Source organism: Phyllostomus hastatus, unplaced genomic scaffold, assembly GCF_019186645.2.
Source record: "Phyllostomus hastatus isolate PE091 unplaced genomic scaffold, TTU_PhHast_1.1 phas_scaffold_39, whole genome shotgun sequence".
In the NCBI taxonomy this organism is placed as follows: Eukaryota; Metazoa; Chordata; class Mammalia; order Chiroptera; family Phyllostomidae; genus Phyllostomus; species Phyllostomus hastatus.
Genome location: NW_025334028.1, coordinates 25,588,403 through 25,602,500, shown reverse-complemented (window position 1 = coordinate 25,602,500; position 14,098 = coordinate 25,588,403). Strand labels below are relative to the sequence as shown.

Sequence of the window (14,098 nt, the reverse complement as noted above, 5' to 3'; positions counted from 1 at the left end):
GCTACTTGAATCTGACCCTAATAGACATTTTAAGTTTGCTATTCCAGCTCCAGTGTCTTGTCCTTCCTGTTAAAATTAGAAAAAAGTCAAGAATGTCTTCTCTTTTCATTATTTAACATTTATTCAATGAGACATTACTCATTAAAATAAGAATTATGTGTGTATGTATTTATATGTGAATAATTTTTTTCTGAGTGGAAAGTAGATATATTTATGTCACTGGATTGAACCATCTTTGAATATAAAATATCCCCAATATGCTGTATAATGCTTTATGCCTTAACTTTAGTTCTAACTTTATGTTGTTGTTCTGACATCTTTTTGTTTTATTTTTCTGATTACCTTTATCTGCCCATTCCATTATCTTCAACCTTGTGTTTCATTATCATTTTTTAATTGGGAAAAGAATTTGTTTTAAAAAATAAAATTCATATGTTCTCTAATTACATGTTAGTTTCTTACAGCTTCAAATATACTTCACATCAAATATCTATTTATTTACTTTAGAATTAAAATTTGTGCCTTTCCTACTTTTTCTATATCTAGAGTTTACTATTTTGAAATGTCTCTACCAAATAAAAACAGTCACAATTCTTTGAAACTGCTCTAAAATTATTTTTTTCTCTAAAAATTTAGGACAAAGTTGCTTTAGGAACGAAACCCTATAAAGAAGAAATTGAAGATCTCAAAATGAAGCTGGTGAAAATAGACCTAGAGAAGATGAAAACTGCCAAGGAATTTGAAAAGGCGTATGTGTTTGCCTTAACTGAATATGAGTTTAATAGCTTAAATTTTCTTACTAATAATATATTTCTTTTCATTGGTTAAGTTTTGAAAATATCTAAAAATATTGTTACTGCTTTCTTAAAGTAAGAACAAACAGCCACAGATTTTAAATTTATTAAACTCTCATTACAGATGCAAAGATTTTTAAAAATAAGCACAATTCTGATCAATTAATAACACACTATGTCTTTGGATGCTTCTTGTTTAATCATATATAAAAGTTTACATTGGCCTTTTTATGCTCGAAATTAAAAATTAAGAAACTGTGTGTGTGCACTTAGCAGTTTGACTAAGGTTTTGTTGCTTCTCTTAATTTTGTTTCTTCTTCCTATTGTGTTTTTGTGTAAAGATTGTATAGGGTAGAGCAAAAGTAGGTTTACAGTTGTTTATGTGGAAAATAATATAATAATTAATTAAAAACAAGAATAAGCTGTTTCCCATACAACTGTAAACCTACTTTTGCCACACCCTATAATTCCTTTGAAATTGTAGTACCTCATGCCCAAGAGCATATTTTTCATTGATTTATCTATATATACCACTATACATAATAGCATGCCTAAAGTTTTTTGTGGTACAGTGATCCCTCACCTATCTCGGGAGTTACATTCCAGAGACCCCCACGATAGATGAAAATTCACGAAGTAGCAGTGTTATATTTATTTTACTATTTATATATATTTTAAGGCTTTATAAACCCTTCCCATGTTCCTATAAACCTTTCCCACTCTCATTAGCCTTTCCCACACTCTTATAAACACTTCATATGCTCTTACAAACACTTTATACACTCTTAAACCTATATAATTTTAACACATAAAATTCTATATGGGTACTCAGCAGTGAAGTATACAGTCATCCCTCACTATATCGCGGTTCACTTATTACGGCTTCACTGTATCGTGGATCTTTTAAAACCCGCGATACAGTGAAGCCGCAATAAGTGAACTATAATATAGCAAGAGACGACTGTATACCATAATGAAAAGAACATTAAACAGAGTTTGGGAAACTGATTTAGAAATACAGTGTTGCTCCTTATTAATATATCACATGTGCAAGTTGTTTAATCTCTCTGCTCCTCACAGTCATAATCAATAAAAGGGTAAGTTTATATTAGAGGATTTCTTAAGATTCCTTCTGGTTCCAACACTTTATTCATCCTATAAATCTTTAATAAACATTTAATGGTGATGCCCAGTTTTGCTCAAAAAGTAAGCCCTGTGAATCTTTATGCATTCTAACCAGGCTTCCATTGATAAGACTATTGGTTTTAACGAAACATAATACATACTGAGTTCTTTATTATAAAAACAATTTTACTTATAAAATAGAATCAGCAGATACTTTCCATCCCTAAGAAAGGCAGAAAGTCTTATAGTTTATCATTACTGATTAATGCTTAAGTCCACAGTTCATAGTGCATCTTTCTACAGGGGAACAATGAGCAGAATTTTACATTTTACTGTATCACCTTAAACCACGGCTGGCTCTCCTGACGGTGTAGAAAGGAAGCTGCCTTTCACTTTCAGGTTCTGGTAATTGTTGTACCTTCGAGATTTTTCTGAAACCTTTTGGTAACAGCCCAATTATTTTATGGTGCCTTCAAACATGATTTTGCTCAATGTCCAGTTAATAGCTATGGAGCTTCCAGAAATTTCAGAAGAATTGGTTTCTCAGTGTTAATGTTGACACCACAGCCAAACATACTTCAAATGTGATGTTGTTATAGCTATGAAGTGCATGGTACAAGGGAGGGTGTCATACAGACTGCTACTTACCTGCTGCTACTTATGGGTATTATGTCTGTGTGATGTATCTTACTAGAGAATTCTTGACAACAGCCTTGTGTATTCTTCCTTTAAAAGTTAGTTGCTGGGCTTTTACATATTTCTATTGTTGTTTTTATTAGAATTGCTTCTACAAAAGCCACTGTAGAATATCAAAAAGAAGTTATAAGGGCATTGAGAGAAAATCTTAGAAGAAATCAACAAGCCCAAGACATCTCAAGTAAGTGGCAAATGTTGGTATTTCCAGATCCTATCCATTTTGCTTCTCACTGCACTTCTGTATTTTGAGGACTACTTGATACATGTGACAGTCAAGAATGAACTTAGGTTAATCACTAATTTATAAAAACTATTTCTAAAATGAATTCATAGCAACTGTATTTATCCTGTGACCGCTCCTTAGTTTTACTGTAATGTCAGCCATTTAACCATTATAGATTCTTGAAAAATATGAATTTTACCTTTGAATTATCAGATCTTTACATAGTGAAGATACCCATAGTACTATAAAAGAATGACATAGCTGTCAAAGTAGAAGTACCCTTCTCAATAAAAACCCAAACACATCTTAATAGAATTTTAATGATATGGTAGTAAAACATACCATGTTTAGCCATGTATAATACACACCCATATTTTTGTGAGTATTATACATGGGATTATTATACCCATTATTATAGCCATAGTACGTAATCATTACACCCATGTATAATGCACATCCTTATTTCTTCCTCAAAAATTTGGGCAAAAAAAAGGTGTGGGTTATACACAGCAAAATATGGTAATCAGTGCACAATACAAATAAGTAAACATCCTACTTGTTCTTAATACTGAAAATACAGAGTTGATGCTTACTTGTAAACTCTTTAAAATTTATCTTAGGTATAGTTTTCAAATATAATGTCCAAATTTCTGCAAATACATTCCTTAAACTATATATTTTTCCATATCTCTATTTCCTGTGTTTCATCTTCCAAGAGAGAGTGCTGAACACTACTTGGGGCAGTTTCGCATCACAGAACAAGCATTGATCTGCAAGTCAGGGTCAGGTCTCTCAACTGGTTGCCCTCCCTGAAAGACTGAGAAATCGTGGGGACCACACTTCACCTCCGGGCAAATTTGTGCTTGTTGTAAGAATCACACTAAAAGCAGTGTGTGAAAGCACACTTAAAATTCTAAATGTCAAGCGAACATAAGATGATATTTATGTGTATTGTTGTCCACTTATTTAAAACAGAAATTAGAGATAGCATTAAAGATATTCTCAAGTACATACTTAGTTTGAACATCCCCGGTGTCTGTTGCAGCTCCTCCCTGGAAAACTTCGAGGAATGAAAATAGAACCAAGGACTCTTGTTGTTACATTAGGGCTTGATAATGGTTCTTGATTTGTAAGTAACTTTCAGGTACACAGTGTACCTGAATTCAAAAGAAAATGGACATTGAGTATCTCACCACACCTTTCTGTTTTGTAAATTGTCAGTGATTTGGTGGACTATTCAACTTTAGAAGCTCCTCACTTTTCTATGTAATTTTACCTAAAATGTACAAAACAGTTCCTTATAATACTTTCCATGCACATAGTGTAAGATATGTGATAATATATGCTTTAATGCTATCCTAAGGTTTGTTTAGTTAACAAGTACATGTTGAGTGCAGTCTAACTGGCTGGGGTGCGGCCCCCACACACTCTCTGTTGGAAGAAGCGCTTCAGGGGATTCCACTGACGTAGAAGGTTTGGTTAGTGGAAGAAAACTAACTAGAGAGCGTTGCTGCTGCTGCATCCATAGTGAACAATCTTAGCAGGATTATGGTAGTGGAAATGGTGGGTGGAAAATAGCGGAAAGGGTTCTAGCAATATTTAGAATTGATGATGGAATAGGATTAGAAGTCAGTAGAAGGAGGAATTCAAGGATGATTTCCAGGGAGATGGTAGTTGAGATGCGTTGGGATTTATGGTGACTTATTGCCCTTAGGATTGTTTCCTTTATTTTGAACTTCAGAGGTAATTAAAATTGTCACCTGTCCGTGTGTTTGATCCCCACAGTGGTATCAGAAGATCATGATTCTCAACCTCCCAATAAGCCCCTAACCTGTGGAGGTGGCAGTGGCATTGTACAAAGCACAAAAGCTCTTATCTTGAAAAGTGAATATGCACGACTAAAAAAGGAAATTTCTAAGTTGAAGCAGCAAAATGAACAGCTAATAAAGCAAAAGAGTAAACTGTCAAGGTAAGATCTGCTTACATGATACAAAAATGCTTATGGCTGGTACCTGTGGGGGAGGATGATAATATGCACATACATATGGGGTTTTTTTGCAGTTTGCAGCCCTTTACATATGTGGGGAAAGTAATTTTCAGAGCTCATCTATTGTGTAAGTCCATACACCAAAGTCATCACGTCTGCTCAAAAGAGAACTTCGTAGGTCCATTATTGTAGCCTATTTCCTTTTACTTTATAAACAGTTCTAACAAACTTATTTGGCTTCTGCTGAAGATTAGAATATTATGCTAATCTCCACTAATGATACTGCAGAAGAAAAATAGGCATTAAACAAATAATTATACAAATAACCAAGTCTTCATAATGAGTGCTATTAAACAACAGAAACAAGTGAAACATTATGAAAAGGTATACAGAAGGACCAGACCTTATCTAAATGTGGGGAAGGGTGGCGATCAAAAGACTAATCTATGAGATCTGAAAAATGAGTGCAAATTAGGCCAGATGAAAGGAGAGACAGGTCAGCTTTATGGGCCAGGGAGCAGCATGTGCACGGGCCAGGAGTCAGGAAGAAGAACCAGTAGAGCACTAAAAGACATCCACTGTGGCTAGGGTGTGGAGAATGAGACAAATGCAAGATAAGGAACCACAGGTAACTGGTCCAAGTTCCACAGGCCCTTATAGATCAATCTGAACAAGTTTGGGTGGTGCCCTGACACTGCAGGAGTGTCGCCTACCCTGGAGGGTTTTGAGAAAGGGCCTTGTGGGATCAGATAACACATCTGGCTACCAGAGCGGTATAAGGGAACCCAGCTTAGGAATCTTATTTGTTATAGTTCAGGCCAATAAATAAAATGAAGAATGGTGATGAGGGGAAATAAAAATATGGACATGAACTTGGAAGATAAGTAGGGTCATTGGCCCAGAAGACTAATTCATCAGCAGATAAGTCACTCTAGATATCGAGTTTATTTGAAAACCTGGTGTCACACCCTGAGCTTTCTTTTCAGGACTCCATGCTCACAGGATTGACTCTATTTATAGGGACCTCGTTTCATTCTCTTAGCTGTAGAGATACACCAAACGAGGCAGTGGGTTGACATCAGCATATAAATATGATAAAATAGTGATTATGTGTTATGTTTATCTTACCATAATTTTTTAAAGTGTTTTACGGCATATATTTCAGGAAATGAGAAGTCTTACAGTGTCCTTTCTTCCCCTCACCTGCCCAGTTCAAGCAATAGTCATCTTTCCAGTGAGGTTCTCAAAGAAGTAACCTGTGAGAATTCTCCAAAGTCTCCGGAAGCGCCTGGAGCAGCTCCGGAAAAGAGACAGCGCACACCCTCTCAGTGCAGGGAGCGGAATGTACAAGACCCCATGCCGAAGGAATCACCAAAATCTTGGTTTTTTGACAGCCGATCGAAGTCTTTCCCATCCCCACATCCAGTTCGCTATTTTGACAACTCGGGTTTAGGCCTTTGTCCAGGTGAGTGGATATGTCCTGGTTACTTGGAAATCAGGGGTAGACAACAGGAAGTTAATATGTGGCCCCAAAGGGCAGGTTTAGACCAGAGAAGTAAGTGAGCTAGTGACAGGGCACAGACTTCGTCTGCTGTCTCTCTCTGCGAGTTTCTCCAAAGCATGGCACTGAGGTCCAGGCACTTCCCACCCCAAGTGAAGGCTTCACTCTGGCTTTTAAACCCTCAAGCTTTTCCCAAGGAGAGACAAGCAGCTCTCCCCAGGACATAAAGACACTACCCTCTCTAAACAAAACTTTTACTGAAAAAAGATTAGTTCTCATCGGTTCAGTGGGCCAGTATTCCCAATGGTATTATAGACTTGTATCATTTTTGAAAGATTTTAAACAATAGCAGGGGAACATAACGAGTTACCATATTTTTCAGACTATAAGACACACTTTCTCTTCCCTGCCCCCCCACAAATTTGGGAGGAAATGGGGGTGCGCCTTAAAGTCCGAACGTAGCTTTGCATTTACATTGGTGAAATATTATGTTGTTTATGTTACTAAATATTTTACCACATTTTTTGCTTCAAAAAAAATTTTTTTTCCTATTTTCCTCTAAAACCTGTGTGCGTCTTATCGTCCGAAAAAAAAAACCACGGTATACAGTTTGAAAACATTACCTTCTGTGTGAGGTAACCAACAAGATTTTATAGAGCAAGAGTTTATAGCAATTATCGAAACAAGAGTGATAGTAGGGTAGACTTGGGCGGGTGCAGCAGAGATGGAGAGAGAAGTAGCTGGGAGAGTTGTGGGAGTGAAGTCAGCAGTGCTGGTGCCTGACTGGACGAAGTGAGGCGGTGGGCAGTGTCAGTGGTCAGCCCAGGCCCGCAGGGTGCTGCACACAGGCGGGGTCATCGTGAGGAAAGCTCTGTAGTGTTGCGTGGCTTGCAGTCTTTCCCTCCAAACACTCCAGGTGTGCACGGCGGCGCTCTTGGTGACAGTGTCTGCCTGTCTGAAATACCCTGTTACACACTCAGCTGTAGACATCTAAGGCAACAAAATTGTATACTAAGAAAGGCACCTGCCAAGTCATCTTAAAGCCCTAACCAAAGGTCACCAGGGTTTCTGAGAGCTCTACTTTGTGACAAAGAAGAAATCAGTCTGTTCTCATCAACTACACATTAAAATTTGATCAAGCCAGCCATCTGAAAAGTGCTCTTGGACGTATTACAAGGCACAAAACCATTGGGAAACTTTTTGTAACCATCCCCTTCATGGAACACTATTTAACAAATACTTAAGGACCTGCAATTAGCTAGTATTGCTGTATACATACACGCCATTTTACAAGAGTTTTGAAAAACTGACAAACTCTTAGCACAGGCATAATATGAATTAATCCAACCACAAATATAACTGTTTAAGTCTGTTTATCGATATGTGGATCTCTCTGGTACTACTTTTCGGTGAAATGAACAAATGAGTAGGCTGGAGGAGTACATAAATCAATAAACTGACCAATTCACAATTAAAGGACATACTCCCAACTTAAATTAGTAAAAATATCAGTCTTAAAAAACCTGTCAGTCTTTAATTTTAATGTAGAAGGGAATCTAAATTATCTTAAGAACTTCGGATAATTGGCAAGACCAGTTATGCTAGATTTCCCGTCAACCCTTGACCAGTGTGGTGGGGGCAGGAGTGCTGACGGCTCTGCACGTGCGGAAATGCTCAGGCACCTTTAGACGCCCCAGAGACTCAGCTGCTAATAGCCGGTGTAGACTGGAAGCCTTGCTGATAACGTAGAGTCAGTTGACACATATTTCATATGTATTATATACTGAATTCTTATAAGAAAGTAAGCTAGAGAAAAGCAAATGTTAAGAAAACCATAAGGAAGAGAAAATAATTTATCGTATTTATTGAAAAAAAAATTCACGTGTAAGTGTTCCTGTGCAGTTCAAACCCGTTGTTCAGGGGTCACCTATACTTTTATAAATATAATTTGAATGTGTATTGTTAATAAAGAAATAGATGCATCTAAAGTCCTTTTAAAGGCTAGACGTTTTCCAAAGATGTCTAAATATTCTCTAAAATGCATACTATTTTAGCATACCTTTTTTTTTTTCTAAAAATGAGACAGAAGCCAAACTCCACATTTGCTTTAATTTGTATCTTAAATTTATGAATTCAAATAAGACTTCGTCACTTCTTGGTTTTATGGACAACTTAGTTCCTCACACAATTCATTTTACGAGAACATGGGGTATAAACTTCTCCGTCTCTGATGCAGTGGCATGCACCTTCTTAATGACCAGAATGAGGAAGTTAGTGGTCACATTGCCATATTTCATTTTTCATGTCTCTACTATCTTAACACCCTTTGCACTTCCAGCCGTATTTGGTTTTCGTATGTTTTTTTAATAAGATGGCTTTTGTTTGTTTTTTCTCTCCGCAGAAGAGCCACCTGCTGGAGCAGAGAATGTGGATCCTCGGTCAGGTTCTTGTCAGACCTTTTCGGGAAAAGACCTGCCCGAGTGCAAGATTCAGTAGGATCCTACTCTGTCACTTTCCTGAGGCCCAGCATTCCTTGGTTGTTCCTTTATGTGTCTAACCCTGGCAATTATGTCACAGTCCAACTTAATTTCAATGCAGTTTTAATTTTGCCACTAGAATTAGAAGGTGAAAGGACAGGAGATTAATGCGTTCTCATCATTTAGAATGGCGATAGCAATGTCATCTTGAATGTGGTAATACTTCAGAAGTTGAACTGTCATATTTATTTATATATTTTTTAAAGAATAAAGTTATTGAAGGAAATATCTAATCTAAATTGTATCCATTTTTATTACTGTAAAGTTATCAACATGTGACTTAAGAGAATTATAACTCCTTGTTTAGTACCTTAAACATTCAATAAATATTTCATTAGTACTGAATCACAACTCCTGTGATATTAATAGTCCTTCAGTGGGGTACCCACGATGTAGTTGGTTCTCCTCTCTTGTTTGTTGACACGTAGAGTTTTGCTCTGAAAATATACACATGCTTTCTGGATTTAAGTTGTTATGGGATGACAAGTACTATGACCTTTCATTTTCTAGTCTTAATCTTCCTTTTGCTGTAGTAACTACACAAGTTCTTTTCTGTTTCCCACCCACCCTACTTACTGTACAAGCACTCTAAGTTGGTTGGTTTGTTATTGAAACTTGTACTCTCTGGAACTTCACGCTCAGCCAAAACATCTTCATATATCATTTATTCTACCCTTTCATTTTAGACGTGAGGAAACAGCACCAGAGTTTCTATCAAAATAAAGTGTTCTAAACCTGGGACCCCACATAAATAAGGCATCTGTGAACGGGCTTCATGCAGTCTATAGCCCCTGAAAAAATTATGTTACCTTCTGCGTGGACTCGTTTTTCCAGGATACTCAGGTTCATACTTTCTTTTATCACATTCTCAAAGGGTTCTGTGACTCTATAAGGGGTCAAGAACTGTTTTTAGAGAGAATCTGATATTTTATATCACATGCCTGAAAAATTACATAAAACAGGAAGTTACATAAAGTTCAGAACGGGGTTGGTCATTTCAAGGCATTCTCTTGGCTTGTTGATAAGATTCATTTAAGAAGAAATTATGAATGGCATCATAGCTTTCATTTTTAGCTTATGTATTGGATGTTTTCCCTTAGCATACTGTCATAGGAATTCCCTAGGGCTAAGGAGAAATTGTCTCTTCCTAAAATCCTCCCCCCGCAGATCTGTACCTTAGAAGTGTTGTTTCTCCTTTCCACGCCTACCCAAACAAGACACTGTAACAGAGCTGCAGATCTGATTCTTTACAATATCCACCCCTCTACTGAATGAAAGTGATGCAAAGTAATAGGAAAGTACATCTGGGTAATAAAACTACCTTAAGGCCATTAAAAATATAATCAGTCATCAGGTACCCAGTCTAGTAGAAAGTTGCTTAACTCGGATTTGAATGTCCATTTTCTCCCTCAGAGCACTATTGTGCATGATATGGTCCACTTGCTGGTGTCATCTAAGTACCTTCAGCTTTTCACTTTTTTTCTTCTCTGAATCATTTCAAATGACCTGTCTTCAACTTTGTTGATTCTTCTGCTTGATCAAGTCTGCTGTGAGCCCCTCTAGTGTATTTTTTCAGTTTCCACAGCTCCAGAATTTCTATTCAGTTCTTTTTTATAGTTTCTGTCTCTTTGTTGCTGCTCTGACTTTGTTCATGCTTTATTTGCCTGGTTTCACTGAGTCGTTTGTGTTCTTGTGTATGTTATTGAGCTTCTTTAACACTTATTTTGAATTCTTCAGGCAATTCAGAGATCACCATTTCTTTGGAGTTTGTTTCTGGAGATTTATTTTTTTCCTCTTATTGGGCCATGTTTCTCTGTTTCTTTGTGTGCCTTCTGAGTTTTTGCTGAGTTTTATGCATTCAAAAAATTAGCTTTCTCTTCAATCTATATGGTCAGTTTAGTGGAGGGGAAGACCTGCACCGTCAGCCTAGTTAGAGATTCTGGGGGCGTCTGAAACCTTTTTGGGAGGATGTGACTTGTCTGGGCTTGAGTGTGTAATTTGCTATTTAGAGAGTTTTGCCAATTATTTTTCAGGGGCTCATAAGCTCCTGCTCCCTCTGTGGTCTCAGCAGTTCTGCTGGTTCTCTGGTGCTGCACAAGGAAGCCACCCTACTTTCCTTTGTTCTCATTGGCCCCAGGCATCCAAAGTACACCTGCTTCGCGCCAGCACCCCAAGTAAAGCAAGGCGGGTACCAGTCCCTTGGGCAACCCTCCAAAAAGCTGAAACAGCAGAGACACGCTCTGCTCTCTCCCCACTGAGGATGACGCTCCGAGTTGAGCACTTCCTCCTGACTGTGCCAAGCCACACCAGCCTTGGCCTGGAGCACTACAGACCCTCTGGCTGTCAAACTGCCAGTCCCAGCGGTGCTCCAAGTGAGGCAAGACGGAAACCAGTCACTGGGCAGCCTCCCAAACTGTTGGACTTTGGGTGAACTTTCCCTTCCCCTCCCCTTACTTCCCACAGTGGAGAAATCATGGCACAGGGGCTGAGCTGTGCTAGTTTGGGGCAGGGGTGGTGGCAGGTACAGTGAATCAGCCCTTACCTGTTTCAGTGTGCCTGTTCTCAGCTTTGCCCGTGCCTGGGGTGCTGCAACTTCTTACCTGATTCTGAAGTTCTCAGAAAGGTCTTTCAGTCCATGTATTGTTAAGCTGGTGTCTCTGTGGGGGAAAGAGCTGGAACTTCTTATGCCTCCATCTTGTTGCCATCTCCCTCAGAATGTTTCTTAAGTCTTATGATCTGAGTTTTAATACCGTGACATATGATTGTGAAGGAACGATGATGAACATCAGCAATGGAAACTGTCAAAAGTATTGAAAAGGATATGGTCAGACAATATTAAATGGCCTTGAAAGTAAAGTCAGGCCCAGAAAAGACAAAATATATTTATTCATAGGAAACATTTTCTTGAGAGTCTGACAGAATTATATTCAGGAAACTTTTTAAGAGGCTGCCATTCATACTCAGCAATATTAAGTGACCACCTACTGGGGTGCAGATCATCAGTCTAAGCACCAAAAGGCACTGCCTTTGTGGAAATCATACTGTGTTTAGAAAACAAACCAATGATGTACTTTTAATTGGAGCTGATAAAATGTAACGGTGAAAAAGACACGGACCTTAGCCTTGAAGAAATGTAGTCCACTGACAGTATAGACGGGTAAGCAAATATCTGCAGTACCACGTGGCTTAGGCTGCTGGAGAGTCAGCCTTAGTGTTGAAGATCAGTGGACGAAAGGAGGCTGAAGAAAACTGCATCCAAAAAAGTGTCAGACTTGCCCTGGATTAGAAAATTCTCATACCCATTATATGTCTGTTCCATTTACACAATGGAATACTACTCGGCCATAAAAAAGGAATATTTTACCCTTTGCGACAGTATGGGTGGACCTGGAGAACATTATGCTAAGTGCAATAAGCCGGAGAAAAACAAATACCATACAATTTCACTCATATGTGGAATCTAATGAACAAACTGAACTAGCAAAAATGGGGACAGACTCATAGATGGAGAGCAGGGTGACAGCTAGTGCAATGTTAGAGGATGGGAGGATTGAGTAAAATGTAATAAGGACTCATGGTCATGGACAACAGTGTGATGATTGCTGGGGAGATGGGGGTATAAGGAGACTAAATGGGAATGGAAAAAATATAAAGATTAAATTTTTAAAAATTCTCAAAAGTCAAAAAGGAAAGCATTGTTGAAGCAAGGGGCACAGCTGAATATCACTCCAGTTCACTGCACCCAACACTAGAGACTACAGTATGGTAACGAGGTTCAGTTTTAGCAAAGACCTCACGTGGGCACATGCACAAACTAAGGTCAGGGTTTTAAAAAGTTTTTTAAGTACAATTTTGCTATCCATTATAATTGAATTTGTGATCTTTATTGACATTTAGTAACACATTGTGCTGATGGTCCCACATGCTCAGTCCTTCCTCCTTGAAACATCCCCGAGGTAGATGTCAGAGATGAGAAACTTACCTTTATGTCACAGATGAGAAGACAGGTTTGGGAAGTTAAGTGACTTAACTAGTGAGGGAAAGATACGGGACCTACCTTCATCCCCCTGACCCCACAGTGTTTGTTCTTCACCACTGTGATGGTTGTGAATACACTTAGCACTAAGAAGAACAACAACAAAAAAAAAAAACTAAAGAAAAAAGTACTCTGAAGTTTATTTTTCTCACATAAGAAGTCCAGGGGAGTTAATCTAGGGCTACTATCTTGGGGCCATCTTCAAAAACCAGGTCCCTTTTCTTACTCCACTGTCACTAATGTATGCCTCTGACCTCATTCCAAGTCTCACGGCTCTGTCCCAAGGCAGCGTATCCACAACCCGGGAGAAAAGAAGGGATAGAGCAAAAGTCAAAAGCCCTTCAGAGAGGCCTCAGCTTTGCAAGAGAAAAGCCCTCCGAAATTCCAGATAACGTTTCACTGGCAGCCAGCTCTGGCAGCGAAGGAGGCTAGGAATTCAGACACTGTATACTAGGAATTCAGAGTTGCGCTCTCTGGCTTTTCTAAAGTGAAAGGCAGGGGAGAGTGTGTTGGCTGAATGCTGAGTAAGCCAACTTAAGTGCTACATGCGTGACACCCTGCCCAACTACATGCCCAATGAAATGCAAGTTATTGAGCCTAGCATAGAGGGTTCATATGACATGAAAAGAAAGGGTACTTTCGTTTCAATCTGTTCTCTGTAGCCAGCCTTGATTTTTTTCTCATCCAAATTCCCCCACCCAGCCCCTCAGTGTAGTCGGGATGGCTGCCTTCTGCCACTAAACATGTATTAGTGTTAGAATAGACTGAGTGTGACAAAATAACCACAACTATACATTCAACATGAGAGAATTTTTATTTCCCTCCCTCAGAACAATCTAGGTTAAAGGCCAGGAAGGGAGGCTCCAGTATCTTCAATGACTTGAGTTCCTTCTATTTTGTTGCTCTGCTATCTTCCACAGGTGATTCCTGGCTAATTCAATCTTGAGTACCCCCAGCACAGCACATAGTAGGTGCAAACAAATGACAAGGACTAAGAGTGATTACAGTGAAGGAAATGATTTCCCCATTCTGAGTAAGCTGTAAGGTGCTTTTCCACTTTGCACCTTCTGTTGTACCTGGACTTCACAATTCTACCTGATCTCCACTAGATGGCAGCACTTACACAAATACAGTGTATGAATGGGAGACTCCTCTTAAAAACTGAAGGAACCTGAACTACAATCCCAGCATGCACTGTT

General features: G+C 38.6%; 1 protein-coding gene across 5 annotated transcripts in view; it reads left to right on the top strand.

Moving 5' to 3' along the window:
- Positions 1–9,196, top strand: part of CENPE (centromere protein E) — a 63,185-nt gene extending 53,989 nt beyond the window's left edge. For all 5 annotated transcript variants that reach the window (XM_045820414.1, XM_045820413.1, XM_045820411.1 and 2 more), the window contains 5 exons: positions 637–749; positions 2,699–2,796; positions 4,624–4,807; positions 6,037–6,290; positions 8,728–9,196. In XM_045820414.1, coding sequence (XP_045676370.1) covers positions 637–749; positions 2,699–2,796; positions 4,624–4,807; positions 6,037–6,290; positions 8,728–8,822 — 744 coding nt within the window. In that variant the 3' untranslated portion in view covers positions 8,823–9,196. The remainder of the gene's footprint in view (positions 1–636; positions 750–2,698; positions 2,797–4,623; positions 4,808–6,036; positions 6,291–8,727) is intronic.
- Positions 9,197–14,098: the final 4,902 nt, after the last annotated feature.